This window comes from Chinchilla lanigera, unplaced genomic scaffold (genome assembly GCF_000276665.1).
Source record: "Chinchilla lanigera isolate Chin_1 unplaced genomic scaffold, ChiLan1.0 scaffold00112, whole genome shotgun sequence".
Classification (NCBI taxonomy): Eukaryota; Metazoa; Chordata; class Mammalia; order Rodentia; family Chinchillidae; genus Chinchilla; species Chinchilla lanigera.
In genome coordinates, this window is record NW_004955513.1 from 4,750,843 (window position 1) to 4,775,817 (window position 24,975).

Consider the following 24,975-nt stretch of genomic DNA (forward strand, 5'->3'; position numbering starts at 1 on the left):
GGCAGGTGTGAGGGCAGGTGTGGGGCAGGTGTGATGAGGTGTGATGGCAGGTGTGGGGCAGGTATGGGGCAGGTGTGGGGCAGATGTGAGGCAGGTGTGATGGCAGGTGTGAGGGCAGGTGGGAGGGCAGCTGTGGGGCAGCTGTGAGGGCAGTTGCAGAGTAGGTGAGAAGGCAGGTATGGGGCGGGTGTGGGGGCGGCTGTAGGGCAGCTGTAGGGGCTGTGCAGGAGCCTCCCAAACCCAGGGAGATAAACAAATGTAATAAAAGACAGTGCCCATAACTCAGAGCCAGCAGGGATATTCAGGCCAGCGCTGCAGTCGTCCCCAGCATTAGGGGCCACAGAGGGAGCTGCAGGAGGGAGCCCCAACCTTCAGAGGCCAAGCCGAAGCAGCTGGGGAATCCTCACCTGCATCTCCATCTGTTGGGAGGCAGCTGGGCCGTCTCTGGCGCCAACATGGGACCCCCACCACCACCTAGGGAAAAGGGCACAGAGCTGGGAGTCCTGGACATGGCCAAGGAGGCTTCTCGAGGTCTGCTGGAGACAGAGTCATGCAGCTGTCCCCGTGCTGGGGGCTGTGGAAGGGGTGAGGCCACACACAGCGGGGCACAGAGGAAAGGAAGCTCGTTGTAGACGACAGGATGCCCTGGAGATGGGTAGTGGCGTCGGTGGCGCCAGGGTGAATGTGCTTAGTGCTCGGAGATGTCCACTCCAAACGGGTTAAAACGGTAAACTTAATGATCTGTGTATTTTACCACAATTAAAATGTATGAGTAAATTTAGAGAAGAGAAGGGAGGCAGAGGGTAGAGAGCGGGAGAAGAGAGCGTGGACCACACAGGCGGACAAAGGCCGTCAGCGCAGGACAGGACCACGGCCTCCGCGAAGCCTCACCTGGGCCTCGGAAGCCAGGCGAGTGCCAGGCACTACATCTGCCTGACCAGCACAAGGCCCGACAACAGGAGCCTCAGGGAGGCGCCGAGTGCGCCCATCTCCTCCGATGAGGGGAAGAGGGAGACAGTGAGCCCCAGGCAGGGGCATTGCTCAGAAATACCAATCAGATGCCCTGAGCATCTCGAGAGTGGGTGTGCAGGATCGGCCGGCCCATCCCAGCAGCCCAGGCCTCTGGAGCTGAGGCCTCCTGCAGACCCCTGTGGGATCCTGGGTGGCCCAAGAGCCAGCTTCCTGTCCATGGGGGATGCTGTCCTGAGGGCAGGGTGGGGGCTGCGACAGGGCCAACCTGGGGGCAGAGCCTGAGCCAGGTTCCCCCAAGGAAGGCAGGGCTCCCTTCTCCAGCACGGGGGGCGGGGGGGGAGCAGGATGGTGGGTGCTGGGGGCGGGGCGGGCAGGGAGGCGATGGAAGCAAGCCCTGGCCCCAGGGGCAGAGAGTCAGCAGTTGGGGAGGGCACATAATGGCCACTGAGGGCACCTGGCTAGCCTTGGGGATGATTCCCGTCCACATCCGGCTCTGCTGGCAGCTGCATTTCCAGCCTCCCTCCTAACTGTTACCAGGACGGGCAGCTCCAAGGCCGCACCCACTCCTGCAGGGGTGCTGGGAGAGGGGCCTGGCCTTTCCCAGAGGGTGGCCTGGCCCTGCAGTTCTGAGCTCCTCCCTACCCCACCCCTCGTGGCAGGGCCTCAGGGTCCCTGACAACAGCCACCTGCTGTTGTCCTCAAGGTGGCGACCCTGTGTCCCTGGCCATGCTGGGCCTGTCTGCCCATGCTGTTGTGTGAGAAAATATTCCGTGGTGTCCCCTCTGGAGAAGCAAGTCCAGTCTGTTCTGTTGTCCGAAGAGCAGAACAGCCCAGCTGAGGCCCTCTGGGGCTAGAGACTCCATGCAGGCCTGCCCGGCCCCCTGCACCCCTGGCATCGGCAAAGCCTGCAGCTAGGACAGGCCCCCTCCCCTGCCTGGGGCGGCCGCAGCCTGGGCATCCAGTGCCACTCACCACCTGCCTGGCCAGGACCCAGAGCCAGACCCAGTCCTCACCTCCACCTGCGGGCCCAGCGCTCACCCGTGCCCCCCCTCCGCATGGCTCTCTAACCTGCCTTTGGCCATTCTGCCCCTCCAGGACTGAGCCTGGGCTGTGGCAGCGCACATGTGGCCCTGTTCACCTCAGTGGGGGAGTCTGCTGATCCACAGCCCACCCAGCCCTGCCCTGGCTCCGGTGCAGCTCGCAGGCAACGAGACAGGGCTGGGAATTCACAGCCCTGCCCTCGGCCTCCCCCAGCGGCCCCCTGGGGACTCTTCACCTCTCCTTGCAGAAGGAGCCCGAGCCCATGTCCCCAGGACCTCATTTAGGTTTTTGGGGTGCAGGAGGGGACAGCCTAGGGTTCCTTATGCTGCCCCTGGGGAAGGGGTAGGCGACAGGGGAAACCACGATGCCGGGGCCCTGTGTCCCCCGGGCCTGCAGCTCTGGGCACCAGCCCGCAGCTGAGGGGAAGGGCCTGGGAGGGGAGCCCAGAACCCTAACTTGCGAGGCCAGGTTGGCTTCCTCTGAGCGCTGCTCCCTGAAGCCCCAGGACGCGGTCTGGCAGGCGAGGGTCCACCGGGGCCATGTTGGCTCTTGGAAGGGGTGAGCGCCAGCTCTGCCTCTCACAAGGCTGTGCCAGCACTCACCCCCTGGCAAGAGGCCAGCCTGGCAGTGCAGCCTCTGTGCCCTGCGACCGTGTGGGCAGCTGAGCTCCTTCTTCCTGCAAGGCCGGCAGGCGGCCATGGTGACTCACGCAAGTGGCTTTATTTCCCTGGAGAACAGGAAGCCTCTGACTCTGCCTGCCTGCCCACACTCACAGCCGGCTGTGCCTCGGGGACGCAGCTCCCTACTTGCCCCACGGAGCCAGAGCGGGCAGGTGTGGCCTCCATGGTGCCTTGCCCCGTGGTTGGTGGGGAACTCCCCACCCTGCACCCCCAGAACAGAGAGAACAACACAATCGCCTCCCTCAGCCCCTTGCTGGCCCTGCTGCTCAGGCCTCAGGGGTCCTGGCTGCCCAGTTCAGCATGCCAGGCCCTCACCGGGGCCCAGACTGTCCCAGTCCCCAGCCTTGGAGACGCCCTTGTGCACACGGAGCCTGCTCTGCTTCCCACCTGAAAGAAGCACCCTCCCCCTGTGTGGCCCGGCGCTGCTGCCTGGGTCAGCACCAGGCATGGGAGGGTCCCCAAAGCCAGGCAGGCGTGGCTGCAGCCCCTTTGAGGGTACACGGGCCCTGGGCACCGGCATGGAGGCCAAGGGAGGGGCGGACAAGAGGAGCAACAGGTGGCTGTCACAGACGGCCAGCAGCGCGGTGGGGCCCACGTCCCGCACACCCAGGAATGGCCTCTGGGAAGTCAATCCCCCCTCCGTACCTCTCCCTGTGGCTTGGAGTCTGCCCAGAGCCAGATGTGCTGTGAAACAGTGGGGGGGCTCAAGTGAGCTAGGGACCCCTGCAGGTCCCTGGGCTCCTGAGTCGGCTGCCTTGACAGCCGGGACCTGGGGCTCCAGGGGAGCTCTGAGCTTGAGTCCAGGCTGGGACAGGGCCAGACTCGCCCACTCCGGAGCTGCATAGCTGAAGCAGCCCCAGGGCAGGCACCTGAGGAAAACGGAAGTGACCCTCAGCTGAGGCAGGGGCAAGGCCGCTGGATGCCATGGCTGATGAATTCTCGCGCATTTTGCTACAACCAAAAACCACACACAGATCTGGGACTAACAGGTCCAACGGCTGCCTCCCACCCGTCTCCCGGGGCTGGGGACAGTGCTCCCCGCAGGCACAGCCCACCAGGCTGACTGCAGGGGCTGACATTCACGCATGTTCACCACAGCCCCAGGCACCGCGCAGGGAGATGGACGTGGCCTCCTGCCAGACGCTGGGAAAAACTCTGAGAACTGCTACTTTGAGTATCAACCAGTACGCACTTGGGGTGCTGGCGCTGACTTAACAGGGTGTTCCAGTGCGGGTCCCAGGAGGGCAGGGAGCCTCGGCCACCGACTCCTGGCCGCTCTAAACCTGAGCCAAACCCGTCCCTCATCAGCATGTCTGTTCAGGTGAGTCTATTTATAGCCACATCAGTTTTTCAACCGAGAGAACCTACCCAGGTTAAACAGTGCCCTGTGGGGCCTGGGCTCCTTGGCTGTCTGCAGAGGGAGAGTTTAGGATCTGCTCAGCCGCACGGAGGCCAGTGGGGCGGAGACTGCATTTCCAGCAGGCGGAGAGACGTGTGAGAGCCTTGAGGTTGGTCCCCGCTCACAAACAAAGCCGCTTCCCTGCGGTGGCATTGCTAATTTGCAATCTCAGGCACTTTCTGTGAGAACTTGAATAACAGCACCCTGGGGGGCACTGCTGGAGGGCTGCGTGAGGCCACGCTGACCCAGGAGGGGCTGCTGACCCACAGCCCACCGGCCCTGACCTGGCAGCAAGAGGCGACATCGCCCCAGCACAGGGCGTTTACCCGAGAGAGCTGCTCTCAGGGAAGGAGAGAGAAGCAGCTCTTCTCTCCCCAGCCTGCCAGCCTCAGCCTCCGGGTGATTCTGTTCGCTCTCCTTTCTCACGCCTGAGAGAGCCGAGGTGCTGGAATGCTGTCATTCCCAGCGTGTGACCATTCGTGAGCTTGAAGGGCACAGTCCCTCCATGCATAATTAATAAGCAACCAAAGCCGAGTCCCGAGGACAGCAGCCGCCAGCAGCGGCTTCACCGCCCGGCGCTTGTGTCGCTGTTTGTCCCCAGATCGGCAGAGCAGCAGGCTGGAACCCGGAGTCGGCAGAGAGGGCCACGGACCTCCAAGTGGGCCTCTGGGGGGCTCCCCAGCCACAGCCCCCCGTGCCGACCCCTGAGCTCCTCCTGGGGAGATGCGCCCCCAAGCCCCCACCCTGAACTTCTGGCTCATAGGCTCCCGGAAAGTTGAAGGTCGAGGGCTCAGCACCACGGACAGCGCACCCACCTACCTGTCCTCACTTGGGAAGGACTGGTCGCCCAGGAGGAGGTCCCGGAAGCGGTACCGCGGCGGCAGGGGCAGCACCTCCGAGTCCAGGTCGCTCATCTTGAAGCTAGCGGCAGCGGTGTCCGGGACCTTGTCTCCGAGGCCGCTGTCCTCGTTCCCGGCGCAGGGCTGCCTGCAGGCACACGCCAGCCAGCCCCTCAGCGCACGCCCCACGCCCCGCCTGGACACACAGCCCCCAAAGAGCAGACTCGGGACTGGGAGGGACCTGCAGGGAAAGGAGGGGACCTGCGGGGGGGGGAGCAGAGGACCCATAGGAGGAGGGACCTTTGAGGGGAGGGACCTGCAGGGGCAGAGGGGACACTTGCCAGGGGGACCTGGGGGAGGGGACAGAAGGAAGGGGACCTGTGGGGGGAGGAGGGGACCTGTGGGGTGCTCCTGCAGGGGGTGGCAGGGGGCAGGGTGGTCCAGAGGCCCCAGGTCTTGTGGAGGCTTGAGAAGCCAAACCCTCATGGCTAAGAACTCAGGGACTGGCGCTCAGGACAGCACTCCTGCCCCCGGGGCTGGCACAGGGACCCTCCCCCGCTCCGCCCCCTCCTCTCCTGAGGACCCAGGCTGGGCCCACCCTTCTGGCCCCACAGCCTGTGCCCAGGCCACTCAGCCTGCCTCCAACATCCAAAGTAGAAACCTGGGTCCGAAAATGACCTCCAGCCCCCAAGCTGGGGGTGGTGTCCTCAGGCTTAGGGAGGGCTTGCTCTCCATTCTCTGTCCCCAGGGCCCTATGGGCCCCAAGCTGCCCTGCAGCGGCACCAGGACCTCAGGCTTGCAGGTCCTTGACCTGACCCCAGGGTCACCGGCACGCCGTGGAGCAGAGTGGGGCGAGGGCAGCCCTGGTCCCCAGAGGAGCCTGGTTGTGTGCAGTCTCCAGGGGCAGGGGCTCATCTTCCAGCCTCCACCTCCACACCCAAGTGAGTTCTGGCTGCCGCTGTGACCCAGGGCACCCAGGCAGGGGCCAGCAGGGCCCCCAAAGTCCCCATGCCTGGCCAGCAGCCCCTGGACCTCTCTGCTCACCCCCAAGCCAGAGGGTGGCCAGTCACCCACAGGGGCCCTGGACAGCTTGCTCCCACAGGTGAGCAGTGCCCATTGCCACCACACTGATGGGCCCATGGCACCAGGGATGCAGCGACCTCTGGTCCCCTTGTCCTGTGAGCTGCTGGGGGAATAGCACCTACCCGCCTGTCCCCAGAGCTGCATGGCCATCTCAGACCACGTGACCTGCAGGACTCGGGCAAGGGCAGGGGGGCAGCAATCTGCCTCGGACAGGTATAGAAGCTGGGAGGGGTGGAGCCACCTGGAGCCCCTGACCCCAGCCAAGCAGCAGGTGGGCAGGGGTGGGCAGCCCACTCCAGCAGCTGGGGACGACACTCCATGACCACCCCAGGTCGTGGTCACAAGCAGCAGGCACTGGGCCAACACCCTCACTTTTCTGGGGTCACAGATTCAACCTCGGGATCTGGCAGCGTTTGAAAGATAACATTTCCCCCTTGCATCAGCACTGCTGTGTGTTTTTCCTGGGTCCCCGGCTGGCTGGGCGGCGGGAGGCGCAGCAGGTTGGGGGCCACGTGGGTGGGGTAGGGACCGTGTTTTCTTAGTTTTACCCCTTTCTAACTGAGTACTCCTCTCAGTGGGAAAACTCCGAGAGGCCGCCGCCTCCTGGCTCTGCTGGCCCCGCTGCCGCACCTCTGGGAACTCCAGGCTCCTCTCCTGGACCCAGGTCCCTTGGGTCAGGGGGACCCCAGTCCTGCCCACCCCCAGCTGTGGTCTGGAGGGACACAGACATGCCTCCCTCCTCCTCATGTATGCTGCCCCATCCGAGCAAGCTTGCAGTGTGAACTGGAGCCCCACGGACCTCCTGGCCTCCTGCCTTGTCCCAGCAGAGCCACGCCTCTCGTGGAGCTGAGCATCTGCGGGGTGGGCCAAGAGCCAGGCTGGACTCCCGAAGGCGCCCACCACAGAGGGTGCTGCCGAGCTGGGGCTGGGTGGAGACTGAGTGCCATGTGCCCAGGGACGGCCCGGGAGGGGCAAGAACACAGCTGCAGCACAGCTCCCGGAAGCCTGCTCCCCTGGGGTCCCCAGTCACGCCTGCTCTCCCGCTGGGCTCTGTGAGATGATGGGCACTCTGGACCACACCCACCTCCCCAGCCCAGACTCCACCCGGAGCTCGACCTGCTGGGCTCCAGACAGAGCACTTCTCTCCTGCAAGCCCAGGGCAGCCAGCTGGGGCCCTGTGGGGAGACCCCCACTCCTCTCAGGGGCCGGCGGCAGCTGAGGGTCCTGGTGACAGCTCAGCCCTGGCCACCACCCCAGGCTGGGCGGCCCCGGCAAGTCACTTCCCCTGAGCCTGGTCAGCTCATTTGTGGAAAGCACACTGACGCTCAGTCCTGTCAGGAATCTGCAGCACCACAGGACACGTGGTGCTGGGCGTGGTGTCCGGTGGACTAGTGCTTATTCTGTGACTGTCCTGGGGTGTGGACCCGAGGGGCCCAGCCCCAGGGCACAGCAGAGGAGGGGCGTCCCAGGCAGTGTGCACCAGGAGGCCACCTTGGCCACCGGGCACACAGGTGACCACAGGCCCCGACCTCCCGGCCCCTGGCAGCTGGGAGGGCCAGGCGGTGGCCCAGAATCCCGAGGACAAAGCCCAGGCTGGGATGGTCACCACCCTGGTGCAAGCCAAGGACACCTGGGCTCATGGGATGGACGGGACGGACAGCGGGGTGGTCAGGGACGTGCGCCCCAGCAGCAGCGTGGGCACTTGCTGCCCTCCCAGAGCACGGCGCAGCAGGCCGGAGGGGGAGAAAGGAGACACAGCTGTGCACCCAGCCGACCTGAGGACTGCTGTGGAGAGCCCAAGAGAATCAGCCGAGAGATCACCAGGATGGATGTGGCTCTGCCACGTGACGCCGCTGGGCGCGGGGCCCCTGGGACTCACAGCAGAGCAGCCAGGTCCCACCACAGGGCTCCGGGTCCCACGCCTGTGGCCCACACGCTTCTCGGAGGCCTGACAGGAAGCTACAGGCATCAGGGCCCAAGGGGGGGTGGCGGCTGGCGCCCGTCAAGAGGCATTGTTGTTATGTCAGAATCTGAAGGCTAGGGAAGAATAAATGCCCGGGAGGAGTCCCAGGGTAGAGCGAAAATTTGGAGAAAGAACGCATCGTGCCAGCTGTCAGCTCTGATTCCCAGCTGCGGGACACAGGGGGCTGCACAAGAAGGAACAGAGACAGAACACACAGGCGCCCCGACCTCGCTATGTCTACACTGGGGCCTGGGCTTGAGCAGGGGGTGGACCCGGCACCTCCAAGGTCAGGTGAAAGCCGCAGGCCTGTCCCCCCAAGGGCTGGCACAGGTGACCGCACAGCGCCCAACCGGGGGTTACAGCCCTGCTGCCGAGGGGCAGGCGCAGACTCGAGGCTTACGAGCCTGGCTCTCCCCTGCTACTCCATCTGCTTCCCAGCCCCTCGAGCTTGGCGGGCCCTGCTCAAAGCCAAGACCCAGCTCCAGACGGCTCTACTGATGGACAAGAGAAGCTGTGATTAGATGCCACCCCAGCCCTGGACCCAGGGAATACAGGGAGAAAACACAGAGAAAAGCCAGAATCAAGAAGCCAATGTGCCAAGTCCCCAAGGGCAGAGGGAGCAGATCTATACAGGTCTCTACCTCTGAGTACGACACAGCTGTCAACAAAAGGCCCCTCAGAGAACACAGAGCGTGGAGGGCTGCCTGGACGACTCTGAGCAGTTCTCTCCATTTTGGTTGAACCAGGCCCTATCTCCACGTATTGATGCATGCAGGCCCGGCTGGGACATTTCCTTATCCCTCCAATTGGCTTAAGCAATGCAAATGGCCCAGCCAGGTGCTGACTTGTAGTCTGTGAAGCACGGTGACAGGGCAGTGTTACCGCCTGCAGCTCCCAAGAAGCATGTGTGCGCTGGGTGGGCAGAAGGGAGAGCCGTGCTCCACGCTGTCGGCTGGGATAGAGCCTCGAGAAAGAGGCCGTGACATCTCACGACACAAAAGATTACACAGCAGAGCCGAGGCACCCACCCTGAACCGTTAGCTACTGCCTCGAACTGTGTTATGCAGATTACTCTTCCTGCATATCCTCCTCTCTGCATTTGCAGAGGTGATTTCAGGCCTCCTACCTGGCCCAGCTCAGAGCACTCACATACTTCCTGCCACTCTCAGTCACTCATCCCCGAGCCCCTCCCCTCTTGACAAATTAATAAAACCTGGATTCCGCCCTGGGTCGAGGCCTTTGTTCTAGTTAGCCATCACCCTCGCTGGACTTAGGACCCCTCAGCTCCCCACAACTACAAATATGCCTTAGGGTCTTTATTCTCACCAAGGGTTGCACTGGAAGTGGTAGACTGGAATTCACTCGCTGAGATTCCAACAACTTTTCCATGAGATTACAAATATAAACTTCCTGGACCGTGATAAGGACCAGGAAGGGCTCTCAGTGAGAAAGGAGAAACAGCAAAGACGGAGAACACATCTGTGGGAACAGCAACAGTCAGGACCCAGCAAGGTGCTGCACAGCCATGAGGACGAGAAATAGCTGAAAGTGACGTGCAGGCTGGACAGGGCAGGCCAAAGAGGAGAAAAGGGAAAGAACAGAGAGGAAGCCGTCCTGTAATCTCAGCACTCGGAGAGGCTGAAGCAGGAGGCTCACAGTCAAACCCAGTCAGGTGACTTAGGGAGACCCTGTCTCAAATTTAAAAAAAAAAAGGGCTGGGGATGTAGCTGAGTGCAAAGGCCCTGGGCTCAATCTCCAGCACCACCCAGACCCCTCACACACACACACACACACACACACACACACACACACACACACACTCAAAGAAGTGGAGACGACGGTCAGTCTCCCTGGCAAGCGGGGGTAGCGGGGCAGGGCAGGCACAGGCCCTGGAAACAGCGCGAGGTTTGAAAGCATGGTGCAGGGGGGTTGGGGGCCAGGTGCTGTTGCCAGTGTCCATCTGGCCCCCCGGGAGTGACGAGCTGATGATGTAGCAATGGGTTCCCTCCACCTGGGGGCCCTTCCTGGGGGGCACGGATTTCCTCACAGCCTCCTCCAGAAGCAACACCACAGGGACCAGACGTCCTAACAGCCATGTGCCAGTCGCTCCGTGCACGCCCAGGTCCTTGTGGGCCTGCGTGAGCCGCGCACCCACACTGCCGCCAACGCACAGCACCCTCAGGATCCCGCTGAGAAGCCACACAGCTCTTCCCAAAGAGCCCCGCATGAGCAGGGCTTCTCTGGGCCCCAGCTAGGGGTGCTAGTGAGGCCAGGCCTGGGCAGGGGCAGCCACAGGGCCAGGGCTGCATCTCATCTCCTGGCTGAAAACCCTCTCCTGCTGCTCCAGGCTGCCACCAGTCCTGAGCCTCCTTTCTGACCAGAGGGTGGGGTGGGTCTGCTCCTCAGGACCCATATATGGAGGCCTAGAAAAAGCGCACCACCCGACCCAGGGGCTTCTGCGGACAGCCAGGCTGCTTCTGGGGCTCGGGGTGATGTCTTTGCTGATAGAGGGTGGTCCTCTCCAACACACCCTCCTCAGAGTCTGGCTGGGAGCATGTGTGCACAGATGTGAGTGCATGTGCATGTGTGTGCACATGTGTGAACATGCAGTGCATGTAGACGTGTCTGTACACAGTGCACACATGGGTGCACACACGTGAACCATGCACAGATGTGCGCACACGGATATGTCTGCGTGGGCTTGGGCATCCTTACTCAGCATCCGGAAGGTCCCATGGGGGCAGTGTCACCTTGGTGGGGACAGCTGAGCACCAGGCTTGGTGCCTGATAAATGGGAAGCAGCAGGCTCCTCTCTGAGACAGAAAGTTGAACTGCAGCAGTATGTGGTGGTGCACCTGTCATCCCAGCACTGAGGGAGGCTGAGGCAGGAGGATCATGAGTTCAAGCCCAGCCTGGTAAGTTAGCAAGACCCTGTCTCAGAATAAAGATGTACCTCAGTGGTAGTTTGCCCTGGATTCAATTCCCAGGAAAGGGATAGAGGGAGGGAGGGAAGGAGGGAGAGAGAGGGAGGGAGAGAGAGAATACTGCTTCCTGTGCATGACGTTTCTGAAGCCAGCACTGTGCATGCTGGGCGGGCGCGCTGTCCCCGGGTGACATCCCTCTCCCTCGGGAAGAGGCTTCACATCCACACCGTGGGCGGCTGCTCAGCACTGTCTCGGGGACACAGCACCAAATTCCAAAGCGAAGTCGAGCCACCTGAGCTGGAGATGCAGCTAACCCTCAGCAGCCGGTTCTCCGCACCACCCAGCCAGGGGCAGAGGGCACACCGAGGCCTCACAGGGCTCAGGGCCATCACAAGGCCTGGGCCACCCCAAGAATATGGGGGGCAAAAGTCACGGGGGACTGTGGCTGCCACCCCAGCTTGGGTGGCCTCTCTGGACAGCTCGTCCCTCACCCAAAGGCAGCTGGCAGCAGGGTGCCCAGGGTCATCCCATGTGCACCTTGGGGTCCGTGCCTGCCAACTGCTTCCCACAGGCTACGTCCTGTCCTCCAGCCACGCGGCCTGCTGTGGCCTGGCACGGCAGTGGCTCACAGGTGACTGCCTATGGACAGGTTCTTAGCCCCTGCCTGAGCCATACCAGCTGTGGGGCAGTGCCAATCCCAGCAAGCAGAGCCCAGAGCTGGTGCTGGGGGGACCTAGGGCCCCCTGAAGGGCTGCATGGAGAAGGGGCCCCACTCTGTCCCCGCTGCAGCCCCCACCGGCAGGGCTAGGGCCACCACTGCAGAGTCGGGGCGGCACAGCCTGCGGAGCACTGGGCCTGGTCTGGGAGCCGAGGTGTGCAGGGCGCACCAGGCCCTGCAGGTGGTAGCACCCGGCCATGACTCAGCAGGACGGGTGTCTATGGCAATAGTGCTGATCATGGAGGGGAGGGCGGCAGCTGGTCCACCTTGAGGTCTACCCAGCCCCAATTTGGGGACTCCAAGGACCCAGGACCCCTCCAGTAGATCCTGTGGAACCTGGACCCTGACCAGCTCTGGTCAGCCTGAGCTGCCACACTAGGACCAGGGCTCCATCCTCATCAGTGCCTGGGGCACTGGGTGTACCTCTATGAGAAGGCTCCCTGGGCTGCCACCACCCCCTCTGGCCTTGGCCAACTGCTGGGTGCAGGACCGCAGCACCTACCCCAAAAAGTCCAAAGGCACAGAGCAGGACTCAGTGTAGAACACTCACAGGCTCTTCCCCGGGCTGGTGCTGGCTCTGGGTCACCCAGGATGTGTGGCCTCACCTGCCCAGGTGACCAGAAGTGGGCCAGAATGGGCAATGGCATCTGCAGGCATCCACACGGCCCAGCAGGCACTGCTGGTGGGGTTGGCATCATCAAGCCTCAGCTCACTACACAAAGGAAGCAAATGCCCCTGCCACTGCCTTCCAATGGGCACATGAGTCCAGGGGGTGATGTCACCTGCCCAGGGCCACACGGCTACTGAGCCTTGGCCTTGCAGCTGCACGGCTCCCATGATCCCCACCTCCCGGTCTAGAGCTCCTGGGATTCTCACCAGGCCCAGCTGCCCCAGGCAGTGTTCCCCTCTAATGCCTACCACTGCTCCTGTGAGCCCGCCTCCTCATCTGTCTGCCCCTCAGCCCTGGTCTGGCAGCTCTAGGCCCCCTCTCAGGATACTTCCATCCATGCCCACATTTGGGTGCCCACTCTTGCAGGCAGCACCCGGTGGGCCAGAGCCCCCCCTGCCTTTTCCATTTGTGGTGGTGACCTCAGGCCTTTCCAACCCTCCTCCAGCTCTGGCACACACGCACCTGGTGTGCACAGGTGTGCATGCACACTCAGCACATGTCCTGGGGCCTGTGGCTCACATGTGAACTCTCCCATTGCAGAGAAACCCCAGAGTTTGTGGGTGCAGAAGAGCCACCTGTGTGGCTGGGGTAGTGCCTGCAAATCCTGGCTGGCGGCCCTGGGAAGTGGAGGGGGAAACCCCAGAGGACAAAGCTTCCACAGAGCACCCTGAGGGGATAGCAAGTTGTGACGATCAAGCCACATCAGGGCTGCTCAGGGATTCCACGGTTGTCACGATCCAGGCCCCAGAGGGGATGAGACACCCACGGGGGACAGCTGAGACCGGCACACTGGGCAACATCCACGGGGTGTCAGACAGAAGCCACAATCCTAGGGTCCCTGCTGTCCCCTGCTTACTCACCGTGTCTTTGGAGCTGCTGCTGCAGAAGCCACCCCCGCCCACAGGCAGCACCCTGAGCCCTCCGCCGTGGCTGGGAAGCTGCCTGGTGTGCCCTCCTGCTGGCCAGGGCCAGGCCGCACCGTAAGCCCTCACACCATTCCCTGGGGCCCAGCTGCTTCCTGCTGTCCGCGGGCATAGCTCCCTAATATGGGCCTAGAGGGCCTGCCAGGATGTGCCTGGCAGGATGCCAGCGCTGCATTCCGTGCCCTGGCCATCAGGGCCCAGAGGGTCCCATGACACAGGGGCCGGGGTTGCTGGGAACCAGCAGTTCCAGAAAGGCGCACAGCTGGGGTGGGGACAGCCTGGCCAAGGACCCTCCCACTGCCCCAGCAGCTGTCACCTCTAGACCCAGGAAGGGACAGAGCAGAGAACGACATGGGAGGGCCATGTCCAGGGACCCTGAGGAGGCTGCTGGGGCCAGAGACCTACAAAGGGGGTTCAGGGTGGGGAGCCATGAAGGTGGGGCTGTATGAAGAGCCCAAGACCCAGAAGGCTGGGGCTCTGCTGTGGGTCCCCTCTCCTCCATCCCACAGGATAGGGCTGGGGTGTAGCTGGGTGATACCAGGTGGGGTCTCAGCACCTGCCCCAACCCACAGCCCCGCGGACCCCATTACCAACACCGTTCAGGAGGAGACACCACCCAGCCCTGGAGGAGGAAGCCAGGATCCAGGGGCACGCCGCTCCCCTCACCCTGCGGAGGCCTGGGGCAGGCACCCCCTGGCAGGCTCCTCTCTCTTGGCCTTTGCTCCAGCCCCAGCCTACCCTTCTCAGGTGTCCACTGGGCACCTGACACCCCCTGCCCTGGCAGCAGCTCCGCCTGCAGTGTGACAGTGAGTGTGCAGGACAGAGGCCAGTCAGGCCAGCAGGGGCAGAGTCCCCGAGGAGCAGCAGCAGCTGAAATCCAGGAACTAAGGGGTCAGGACTCCCACCGCGGTGCAGCAGGAGGTGAGGCGCACAGGGCAGGAGCTCAAGCTGAATGGCCCAGGAAGGTGACACCTGGGTCCCAAGAATGACAGACGGTGCCCAGACCGGGGAGGGGAGGGAAGTGGAGAACCCTCTGGCCGTCACTTATCCAGGCTGCACATGGCTCCCCAGGACCCCAGGGGCCATGCACTCTGACAGCGTTGGCGCCCTGGTCCCCTGCAGGGTATCTTCCTGTGGGGCTGCCCAGAAAATACCCACCGTGGGGCTGAGTCCAGCCGCAGTCATTTCCATAGGAGCACCCCGTGGCCCCTCTCCTGATTCGGCGGGAGGGCGCTGGGGTCTCCTCTGCGTGCTAACCGGCTCCCCCACGCGGGCTCCCCGCCCCCCTAGGAACGACCTTGCAGCCGGCGCCCGCACACCTGCCGCCCCTTTGGCACGACGGAGAGACGCTCGCGGTCCTGGGGAGAAGGGACCCTGGGCATGGGGGTCCGGAGCTGGGGGTCCTGGGGACTCCCACGGAGCGGCGCCAGCCCAGCTGGGGGGCTCCCCGCGCAGCAGCCTGTACCTGAGGGCGCGTGGACCGTCGTCGAACTCGAAGGTGCAGTTGGTGTAGCCCCTCGGGCTGCGCCCCGCGTCGGGGACCGGCATGAGCGAGTCCCAGCCCGCGCTGCTCCCACGAGGGGCCCCACTCAGCCTCCTCGCTCTCGGCCAGGTTTCCGGCGCCTGTCCGCGTGCGCCCCCTGCCGGCCGCACCCGGTCTGTGGCGGCGTCCGGCTCCGCCTGGGCCGGGTGGAAGTGGAAGATCCTCCACCCTTGTTAGAGACACGATTTGTAGCCCTGAAAACAGGAGGGGCGAGTCTGCGGCTAGGAGAACCCACGCGCATACCAGGCCGTGCGCCCCTGCGGGGCTCCATCCCAAGGGACCCCGTGCCCCTCACCCGCAGAGGCAGAGGTCTGGGGGAGGGGCAGTGATCTGCACGGGGGCTCCCCAGGTCAGAGGTGGGCCAGGGTCAATCTGGGGGTGCATGACGAGATGGTCCCTGGGCCCCGGTGCCTCCGGAGTCTCTTCCCTGCCTGCCTAAGGCACAGCAGGCTGAACACGGGCTTTCTGGGGGTGGGGCACTGGGACAGGCCTGGGGTGTCCCCCAGGGGTGCATCCTGGGCTTCCTGCTTGGTCCTGAGTCCCGAGCGAGGCACTGCTCTGCCGGGTCCCTCCTCCCCCAGCCAGGTGCCGTCCCCAGCAGGACTCTGGTCTGTCCACTCCGGCTGGACCTGACCCACAGCGTGGTACCTCTCTTGTCCCAGGACTCAGAGAGCGCACTCTGCGAACCAACCCCCTACGTCCGCCACCACTCGCGGGAGCCCTGACCGAACAGGCACAGATTACCACAGGGCTGTCAGCCGCGGAAACCCAACGCCCGGTGTTCTTCTGGGAACCTAACTCGGCCCTGCTCCGGCGTGGGGGAGCGGGAGGGGTGGGGGCGGGGCCCTGCCTTCCCGCCCGCTGTCTCCGAAGGCAGCTGAGCCGAACGGGGCTGCTGGAGCGACTCCCAGCTTGCAGTTGTCCCCCAAACAGCCTCTTTGTGACACTGAGGACCTCCAAGGGCAGGCGCTGCCCACTCCTCGCTTCCTGTACAATCCCGTCAGAAGCCACGTGGCCGCCTCTAAGCAGGGGCCCTGGAGCTGCCCCTCAGGCTGGAGATCCCTGCCCAGAGCGCGCCCCTCCGCGTCCTCCAGCACCCGTCCTCTGTGCCACCCCGATCCTGGGCCTTCTCCCCTCTAAGGGGACCCTATGGCCCGCAGCCCCGGCTGGGTGCAGTGCTGTGTCCTACAGGCCAGGCAAGGATGGAGAGGGCCTGGCCCCCATGGGTTGCACCCCTCACACCCCAGAAGCACGGCTTCCTTCCATCTCCAGCTGATGCCCTTTCTGCCACCCAGAGCCCACCCAGTACCCAGCCCGAGGCCCAGTGGACATTGGCAAGCGCTCTGCCTGCCCTGCACCTGGGCCAGATACCCCTGGGACGGCACCTACTCTGGCTCCCTCTTGCTGCTGTGTCCCCTCCCGCTTCAGTTACCCCCTCCAAGCAGCTGTCCCCAGCAGGAGCCAGGAAAGTCATCACCAGGCAAGCCCGATGCCTGGCACCCCTCCTAAGCTGCGTGACCCGAGAGCCATTTCTGGAGAAGAGAAAAGTCTCTCCCTCCTTCACCCAGGCCCCACAGCAAGGGCTCCTGCACAGGGAGCGAGCTGGAGACACGGGGCAGGTAGGTGCCCTTCTGCGGTTGACACATTGCCTTCACGCCCACCCTCGCAGGGAGCTCCGAGCCAAGGCGCACGCCTCCCTAGGGTCCAGAGACCTCGCCCAGGGGGCTTGAGGCTTCTGGGTAGGGCGAGCGAGGAGGCTGGGCCCCGCAGGACCCCCACTGGCGCCCATGAACCTGCGCGAGCGGAGGGCGGCCAAGAGTTCTAGCAACTTCTCAGGGGTGGAGCTCTGCCGCCATGGGCGGGGCCGTGGGCAGGACTGCGCCGCGGGGGCGGAGCGCAGGGCGGGCGCCACGTGCAGACGCCACGTGCAGACGCCACGTGCAGGCAGGGGCGCACGTGGGGGCGCGCACCGTGCGGGGCGGGGCTGGCGGGGAGCTTGCGCGCTGCGTGGGCCCTGCGCCGCCTTTCTTCCTTTCTCCTCGCTCGCTGTGCGTTATGGCGTCGCGGGCTTCCGAGCCCAATGCTGAGGTCCACAGGGCCCCTAGCCTCGGGAGGTGCCCGTGAGTCACTAGGTGGTGGGCCGGGGGGGCGGGGGTCTGGTCCCAAGGCTTCCCACCCCACCCCACCCCGCCCTGCCCGGCCCCGCCCCGCGCTCCTGGCCGTGGGTGGGAGGAGGCGCCAAGCTGGTCCGGCCGCCTTCCTGGGTGACCTGGGCCCTGCTGTCCGCTGCACCCGGCCGCGCCTCAGAAGCACCCGTTACACCCACGGCAGCCGGCGGCCTTGCCTGGGGTTCGCAGAGCCGCGTGCGCTTGCTCTTTTCCATGCAGCGGCCCTTCCGCGCCCGAGTCTCAGGCCAGTTTTGAGGTCCCCATGCACGTCCCAGGCCCCGAGAGGGACCCCATGGCCGCCAGGGGCCCGGGCCTCCCAAGGAACGTGCTCAGCGAGCGGGAGCGCAGGTGCGAGGCCTGGGGACCGCTCCAGTCCCCTGGGGCGGTGGGGGTGTGGGTGGCCGAGTTCTAGGCAGCCTGGTGGTCACCCCGCAGGGGGAGGGGCCTCCCGGGGTCACTGCAGCCCGCTCCTTGCCCCCCAGAATGCGGGCATCCAGACTTTGATTTATTGTGGGTGTGACCGGGGTCAGGGTGGGAGCCAGCTGTGCCACGGGTGGACAGCGGCCTGGTCCTCGGGACCCTGCTGCCCGAGAGGCCCCTCCCCTGGGGCTGCTGGGTGGTGGGCTCTAGGGCCTGGGTCCCACGTGGTGACAGTCGGGTGGGTGCACGGACGTCTGAAGGACAGCATCACTTGTCCGGAAGCAGGAAGCGGATCTCGGCGAGCTGCGAGCGCCTTCGGGCCCTGCTGCCCAGATTTGACGGCCGGAGGGAGGACATGGCGTCCGTCCTGGAGATGGCCGTGCAGTTCCTACAGCTGGCCAGCAGCCTGATGCCCACCTGGGAGCAGCACCACGTGAGTTGTCAGTGGGTGGACCCTGAGTGCGGGACACCCTGTTTTCTGCAGGAGTGCTTTGGTGTCCCCTGCACCCCAGCCCTGTCCCAAACAGGCTGGGCGAGCTCAGGGTGCACCTCCGGTGTCAGGGCACGTGGCGAGGCAGCTGCTGCCGTCACAGCTACTTCCTGTGGGTCTCATGGGTGACCCTGCTGCCGGTGCTTGAATTTCAGGTTCCTGCTCCAGCTAGGGCCACGTGGCACGCGTGGCAGGGGGACGTTCTACAGTGGACCCTGGCGAGCCAGGTTTCAGCAGGCGGTTCAGACCCAGGGACAGCAGTGTCCGGCCTGACTCTGTGAGTGTCCCTGTGGCCCATCTCTCAGGGACATGTGGCACCCAGGGCACAGACACAGTCCCTGTGGCACATCTGTGGAACGGGTGGCCTGGCGTGGTCTCCAGGATGAGGGACTTGCTCTAGGGACAGGCCGTGTCGTCCCTGTTGCTTGAGAGAGCAGAGCCAAGGGATGGGGTCATGTACTCCCAGAGGAGTGGTGTGGTCAGCAGACTCAAGGGGCCAGAGTGGTGCAAGGACATGCAGCACCCGGGGCTTGGGCCGGGCCGGGCCTGGGCGCTCACACTGCTTTGGTTTTCATCCCGTCCAGGCAGCAGGAGCCCCTGGGATCTGCGTCCCGGGGTGTGGGCGAGAGCAAGGCCCCAGCCGGGCTGTCAGAGCTGCTGGACGGGCTGCCCGCCCTGCCTGGTAAGCGTGGAGTGTGTGAGCACACTGAGCCTGGTGGCCGTGCGTGTCAGGGTGAACAGGGTGACCTCCCCCTGAGCACATGGCTGTCTCTGGCAGGATGGGCAATCTCAGAACAGCTGTCTGTGGCAACCCCGAGATTGGGCTGAAAATCAGGGACCTGCCCCATCCCCTCCCCCGCCCCAGCTGCCCCACAGCAACCCTCCCCTACACCCCAGGCCACCAAACATCCCCTAGTGGGACCCAGCAGGCCAGCCCGTTCTGGTCACCCGCTAGACACACCTGCAGCCAGCTCTGCGCACCATTACCTGTGCCTTTGTTCCCTGGCTGGTTGGTGGCAGGTTTGCATCCCAGGTGGGGCCAGAGCTCTGGTTCCCAGGGCCGTCCGTCTTGCCCGTGCTGCCTGTGGGGGCTGCAGCCTTCTGGCCCTGTCTCTGCCCCGCGGGCCTTGTTCCCTGCTGCCACAGCCCTGTCCTCGGCCCTGCCTGATGCTCGGTGCACCACACACGTGTGCTTGCTGTGGGGAAGTCACCCGTGGTGGGGGTGCTGTCCAGCCCTTCCAGTGTGCCCACTGTTGGGGAGGAGCCAGCTGTTGGCAGAGCTGGGGTTGCCAGCAGTTCTGAGACCCATACAACACGTGTCAGGTGGCGTGGACCAGGAACAGGTCCGGGGCCTAAGGTGGAGGTTCAGGACTGAAGGATCCCCAGATCTGACCCTACGGGCGGCCTGAGGCCCCCCCTTCCACCTGTTGCTGGACATGTCCCTGCCTGGTTCCCTGTCTGCTGCCTGCCAGCAGGGTTTCCCCTATGAGTTGCAGTGGTGGCCTCCAGGCAGAATATTGAGGCTGTGAGCTGCAGCGGGTGGGAGGGCTGACCGTGTCGCCCCCTCAGGACCCTCCAGCCTGGGGTCCCGGCTCCCACCCTGGCCTTCCTGCACCTGGCAGCCGACCTCCCCTAAGATGAGCGAAGAAACCACTACCAGGCAGAGCCAGGCTGGGCCTCCAGCCAGGGGCACCACATCCCCAGGCAGGCCAGCGGGGGAGGTGGCCCTGATGCCTGCAGTGGATACCAGGTGGGTACGCGGTGCACCATGCGTGTGTGTGACCTTGAGAGCCTCCTGCACCCCGCCCAGCCCTTCCCACTTCCTCCTTTCCAAGCTCTTGTTCTGTGTTCTGCGCCTCCCTGTGCCATGTGGCTTTGTGCTGTGTGTCTGTTACGACGCAGTTGTCTCCCGATGGTCTGTTGTTTTGGCTGATGTAAGATGAGTTTATGTTTCGGGAGCACACACCAGCTGGGCGTGGGAGGGGTGCGCAGGAGCGCGACTTTGGTGCGGTTGTGGCTGGGGCTGGAGTGGGACCAGCAGAGATACTTGCTGGATGGATGGTGCTGGGGCTGGGGCCTCTGCGGGCCTTCTGCCTGCTCCTTGGCGTCTGGAGCTCCGCGGGAAGCACCGTTGCATGCCGTGGGGCCTGGGGTCGGCAGGTCTAGGTGCACCTGTGGCCGTCTGCTTGCTTCCAGGTCCACATTTGGGCTGGATCTGGAGGATGGGGAGTCCTTTCCGCCGAGTGCCAGTCCCGAGTGGTGGCTGGGTGAGTGGGGCCTGGGTCTAGGTTGCCTTTGCCCACATGGGTCCTGGCTGGGGGTGGTGCCCAGGAGGTGGGGTGGCCATCCAGGGCCTTCTCTGGGCCTCTGCTGCCTCCCTGGCTCTTGGTCATTAGGATGACCAGCAGCGAGGTGAGGTAACATGAGCAGAGTGCATGCAGCGGGCTGCCTAGGGTCCTGGGCCTGTTGTCCCTGCCCTGGTCCCCACAGCCAGCCACACTGGCTGCTGGAGGCATCTGGAGGTGTAGTGTGGTAGCTGCCGCTGTGCCCTGACTCTGCCTGCGGCCAGGGCCCCCAACTGCCCTGCTGACGTGATCCTGTGCTTTCAGGGTCCGTGGAGGCCAGAGGGACCCCAGCCAGAGTCTCAGCCAGGAGCAGCCCGGTGGGCAGGGCAGAGTCGAGTTTCCTGGGCGACCCCATGCCCGGCTCCCAAGAACTCCAGGATGGAGCTGTGGGAGCCCCTCTGGAGCTGTGGGGCTCAGACATGGACACCTGGGGCCTGGACCTGAGGGACGACGGAGTGGACAGCATCTTCACTGACTTCCTGGCTTGCTAGAGGCCGGGCAAGCAGCAGCAGTGCCCGTTGTGCACGTGGACGGTTTATTTTGGTTTTGGGTCGCAGCTGTGCTCTAATTTGAGCAAGGCTGGCAGGACCATGCCGGGGGTGCCGAGTATTAAAGAGGAAAAGCGTTTCTCCTGGAGGAAGCAGGATTTCTGTGTAATTAGTCTAATTCATCAGGCAGCTGCCCGGGCTGGGCTCTGCAAGGGCCTGGGCGTTGTGGACTCCTGAGGTAATCGCCCTGGTGCCTGGGCGGGGGCACAGTGCAGGCCTCTCCTGAGCTGCTCTGAGCTGCTCTTTCCTGCTTGGCGTCCTCCAAGTTGAGGGGCTGGGTGTTTGCGCTGCCTGGGGACGAGGTTCTCTCCCAGGACAGGGATGTCTCCCCTTGCACTGGTCACCTCTGTGCTCACCATGAGTAGGGTTGTTAGGGCACCCTAGACCTCCCAAGCCCCAGCATCTCAGGAAAGACTGGGCTGGGGTGAGCTGTGGGTAAAGCCCCAAGCTCTGGTTCCACAAATGGATGCCAGTCTCCGGGCAGGGTGAGCTTGCACTCTGGAGGTGTGGCCCTGTCCCTAGGTGCCACCCCACACCAGCCTGGGTTCTGTGGCCCAGAGCAGTGCCAGACGCCAAAGAGAAGATGGGTGCTGATGTGGCCTCGTGCCCCCACACCTGGCAAAGCCCGTTCGTTGCAGGAGTCTTGCACACTCGGCCCACGGCCACAGGTGTGAGAAGGAGGCTCTTTCATGAGAGCTGGGAGTGAGAGCCACGATCCTGCCCTGGGCAGAGCCCCCAGGCTGGGCATGACCTGCATGTGCTTGCTGTGGTCCCTGGGGAGGGGTCCAGGGGCCTTGAGGCAGTGCAGGGTTCACTGTGAGGTGGAGACCTGCAGGAATGAGGAGCCCCAGGGGTGCTGGCCGCGCAGCAGGGGTCAGGGCCTGGCTGCCTGCATGCCTGACACACACGGGTCCGTGTTCGCTCTCCCTGCCCACCAGTTGCCCCCAGGAGCTTGGTTTCGGGTGTTTCCTGCAGGAACACATGCATGTCCTTGTGTGTGTTTGTGGTACACCTATGTGCTAGTGTGTGCATGTGTGTGCATGTGTTTGTGCATCCATCTCTTGTGTACACTGGTGTTGGGGTGTACATGGTGTGTGCACATGTGTGTACATCTGAAGTACGGGCCTGTGCTGCCTGGAGAGGGCACCATAGGCTTTGGGGGCTCCCTGCCTTGCGCCCCAGCTCCAGTGGTGGGGGTAGAGACGGTGAGCTCAGGCCAAACAAGTCCTGTCCCCAGCCCAGCAGGATGGTCGTGAGCTACTAGGCTCCTGTGGGCTGAGCCTAGCACCTGGCCTGCGCTTGGTGCTGGTTCACAGCCTGTGTGGGAGGCCGGATCCCCTGCAGCCTAGGGGAGGTTGGGGAGCCGTGATCAAGGGCCCAGGCCTAGGCACTCCTGGACTTCCTGCTGGCCAATGGGAGGGACCCGTCCCAGGAGGCAGGTGGCCTCCTGTCCCTTCGGAGCAGAGTTAGAAATGAACCTGAGCCCCAGTCGGGCCGTGGCTAGCTGTCCCTGCTTGGGGACTTTGAACCTGGAGGGGCCTTGTCATGCCCTGGCACCGGTGGGCGCAGCCTGCTTCTCAGGAAGCTTCCCCACTGGGAAGGCTGTGCCAGGGCTGGCATCCAGGGCAGCTTCAGGGAGCTGCAGGGGGTTGGGACCACCTCAGGAGTGCAGAAGAAGGGGCCACCTGGGCCCAAAGTCTGTGGGCTGCTGCTCTGGGCAAGTGTGTTGTCCCCTTGTTCCCGTGCAGCTCTCCCCGCTGCCTCCGCTTCTGGGGCTCCATTGTGGACCAAGCTGCAGGTCTGGTCACCCGGGATCAGAATTCATGAGCAGACAGAGCTCAGTCACTGGTGCTGCTCCACGCACTCTCCCTACCCTGCCTGGTGTCTGTCTCCCTGGGAGGTAGGGCAGTGGCCTGTCTCCCTCCTGCTGGTGTCCAGCCTGCAGGGACAGGCAGGCAGAGGAAGCTGGGCCTCCCCACTGCAGGCCTGGGCAGTGAGAGCCAGCTCAGCCCTGGTCCAAGCCCACCACTGCCATCCCCAACAGGCACCTGGTGGACACAGCCCACAGCACGAGGGTGCCCCCACCCCAGGGTGGCACAGCACTTCTCAGGGGCCAGACCGCCACCCGCCTTTGTCGTGGCTGCATGGGGTCACCGTGTCCCTCTCAGACCCTGAGGTGGTGGCAGAGGGGGGGGTGCAGCGCTGTCGCAGGAGCCAGCTCTCCCACCAGCAGGTAATGGGCACACCTCCCTTTCTGCAATGCAGTGGCCCCCAAAATTCTCACCTTAGTGGAACCTCAGGATGGAGGCTCATTTGGAAATGGGGTCCTTTGGGTGTTCTTATGTAGGGGTCTTGAGGTGGGGTCGTCCTGGAGTTAGGGTGGATGCCTTCAGAGGGCGCTGGGGCAGAAGCAGGGCCCCAGTGACACTGCCTGGGACAAGGAACCACCAGGAGAGGGAGAGGCCTCTAGAGACGCCCGCCCTGCCGAGACAGCTTGGCTTCTGTGTTCCAGTCTCCAGGACCGGAGGGGACACGTTTGTGCTGCTTGAACCTCTGGCCGTGGTCAGCAGGCGCAGCAGCCTGGGAGCGAATGCCCGGCTTTGCTTCCAAGCAGGCCGCTTGTCTCAGCGCCCCTTCTGCACAGGTGTGGAAACCCCCAGTCCCAGGCAGGCAGACGTCTTTCAAAGCTGTCACCTTGCTGGGTCGGCTTCTCCGCAGGCCCAGTGTCCCTGCCTATCGTCCCTCTGGGCTCCCCAGGCCCTGCCCTGCCCTGGGTGTGCTCAGCTTTCCCACCCCAGAGGTGGTCCCTGCAGATGGGCAGAGGCTGTGGCCACCTGAGGCCCCCCAGGCACGGCTGGCCACCCCGTGTTTGTTCTGATGGCTCCCTGGTGGGGTCCTGTCAGAGAGGAAGCACATGGTGGGCACAGTACCCTGCACAGTTGCCCAGCTCTCCAGGTCACCCTCCTCGGCTGGGTATCCAGGCTCAGCTGCCGCCGCTGCCTATGTCAGCTGAGGGCTACTCCTTGGCATCTGCCCTGAGGTCTCTGAGATGCCATTTTTGGAAATCAGAAGCTGACATTGCCACCCCTTCCTGAACAGATGTTTCACCATGGCCTCTGGCAGAACTGCCCAGCACCCCACTACCGGGAAAGGGCGGGGGATGAGTGTCACTGCTTTGTCCTGGGGGCTCTGAGGCACCTCAGACCGTAGGGGTACAGGATCTGCACTGTGTCACTAGTTAAGGCTGCCTCCCTCGCCCCTGGGCCTCCCGGGGGTATGGGTATGAGGACAGGTAGGCGACCGGCAAGGGTGGCAGGTACAGCTCTGCAGCGCATGGCTGTCCTGCTGGCCCTGCAGTCTCCCCCAGAAGCCTAGGTCCCCAAGCCCCGTCCCTGAGGCTCTTCCCACCTCCATCTTTTGGGTCAGCACACATCCTATGACTTGGGAGCTCCCCACACTTCCGGCCCGGGGTCAGGGACACTGGTGTCAGCTTCCCGCTCACCTCTGCGAGTCTGGGCTGTTGGGTACCTGTGGGTGGCTCTCCTGTCTTGTTCTGCCTGGTGCCAGGAGTTTGTCACCTGCTGGATGTCTGGCTGTCCTTCGAGAAGGGTGCTGTCCTCCCTGTGGCCCATGGGCATCTGTACGGGAGCCTGTGGCATTCACCTCACACAGGACACGGAAGTTTTGAGCCTGAGGCGACCTTGCCACCTCCTACCCAGCCCGTGCATGTGCCCACGGCCCTGGGCCACCTCCTGGTCACCTATTCCCTGGGGACACCACCTGGAGCCATGGCCAGCTGCTCCATGCTTTGCCTTACAACTTCCCTAATTTGAATCCCAAATTCCTCCCTTCGGTTCTGCCTGGTCTTGACACCTGTATGAGCAGCACCACGCAGGCCACGTGTGACCCCACGGCAGCATTGCAGGGAAGCTTACTGTGTCTGTGAGGTCCACGCATGCAGTTTCGTTTCATTTTTATTCCATTCACCAGGGGAGCTGCTGCATGGCCTTGGCACCTCTTGATTCTCTTTCCACCCTTTCCCCCTCCCTCCCTCCCCCTTCTCCCCATTCCCGTCCTATTTTAAAAATTATGTGTTCTGGTTTTGTCTTTTTGTTTCTGACTTATTTCCCTCAGCATAAGATCTTCAGGGTTTGCCCAGGTTGTGGCACGTGTCTCAGTTTTCTTGCTTTTCGAGGCTGGGTAATGTTCCGTTCTGTGTGTGCACCTGTGTGTGTGACGCTTTGTCTGT

General features: G+C 63.9%; 2 protein-coding genes across 6 annotated transcripts in view; one reads left to right on the forward strand and one right to left on the reverse strand.

The window, feature by feature from the left end:
- Positions 1–14,815, reverse strand: part of Kcnt1 (potassium channel, sodium activated subfamily T, member 1) — a 52,886-nt gene extending 38,071 nt beyond the window's left edge. For all 5 annotated transcript variants that reach the window (XM_005408543.2, XM_005408541.2, XM_013506736.1 and 2 more), the window contains exons 1-2: positions 14,678–14,815; positions 4,912–5,079 (exon numbers count right to left, since the gene is read on the reverse strand). In XM_005408543.2, coding sequence (XP_005408600.1) covers positions 4,912–5,079; positions 14,678–14,760 — 251 coding nt within the window. In that variant the 5' untranslated portion in view covers positions 14,761–14,815. The remainder of the gene's footprint in view (positions 1–4,911; positions 5,080–14,677) is intronic.
- A 1,933-nt stretch (positions 14,816–16,748) lies between these two features.
- Sohlh1 (spermatogenesis and oogenesis specific basic helix-loop-helix 1) lies at positions 16,749–20,812 on the forward strand. The gene is made up of 8 exons (XM_005408545.1): positions 16,749–16,875; positions 17,143–17,271; positions 17,629–17,776; positions 17,989–18,110; positions 18,418–18,515; positions 19,403–19,583; positions 20,030–20,100; positions 20,443–20,812. The coding sequence occupies exons 1-8, from the start codon at positions 16,811–16,813 to the stop codon at positions 20,667–20,669; spliced, it is 1,041 nt and encodes a 346-aa protein (XP_005408602.1). The 5' UTR covers positions 16,749–16,810; the 3' UTR covers positions 20,670–20,812.
- Positions 20,813–24,975: the final 4,163 nt, after the last annotated feature.

What these genes read in the sequence shown, in the direction of transcription:
- Sohlh1 (XM_005408545.1), top strand. Translation starts at nt 16,811, where the DNA reads ATGGCGTCGCGGGCTTCCGAGCCCAATGCTGAGGTCCACAGGGCCCCT. An exon ending in CCACCTGGGAGCAGCACCAC is followed by an intron (nt 17,777 to 17,988) that starts GTGAGTTGTCAG and finishes CTTGAATTTCAG; the next exon opens with GTTCCTGCTCCAGCTAGGGC. An exon ending in ATGCCTGCAGTGGATACCAG is followed by an intron (nt 19,584 to 20,029) that starts GTGGGTACGCGG and finishes GCTTGCTTCCAG; the next exon opens with GTCCACATTTGGGCTGGATC.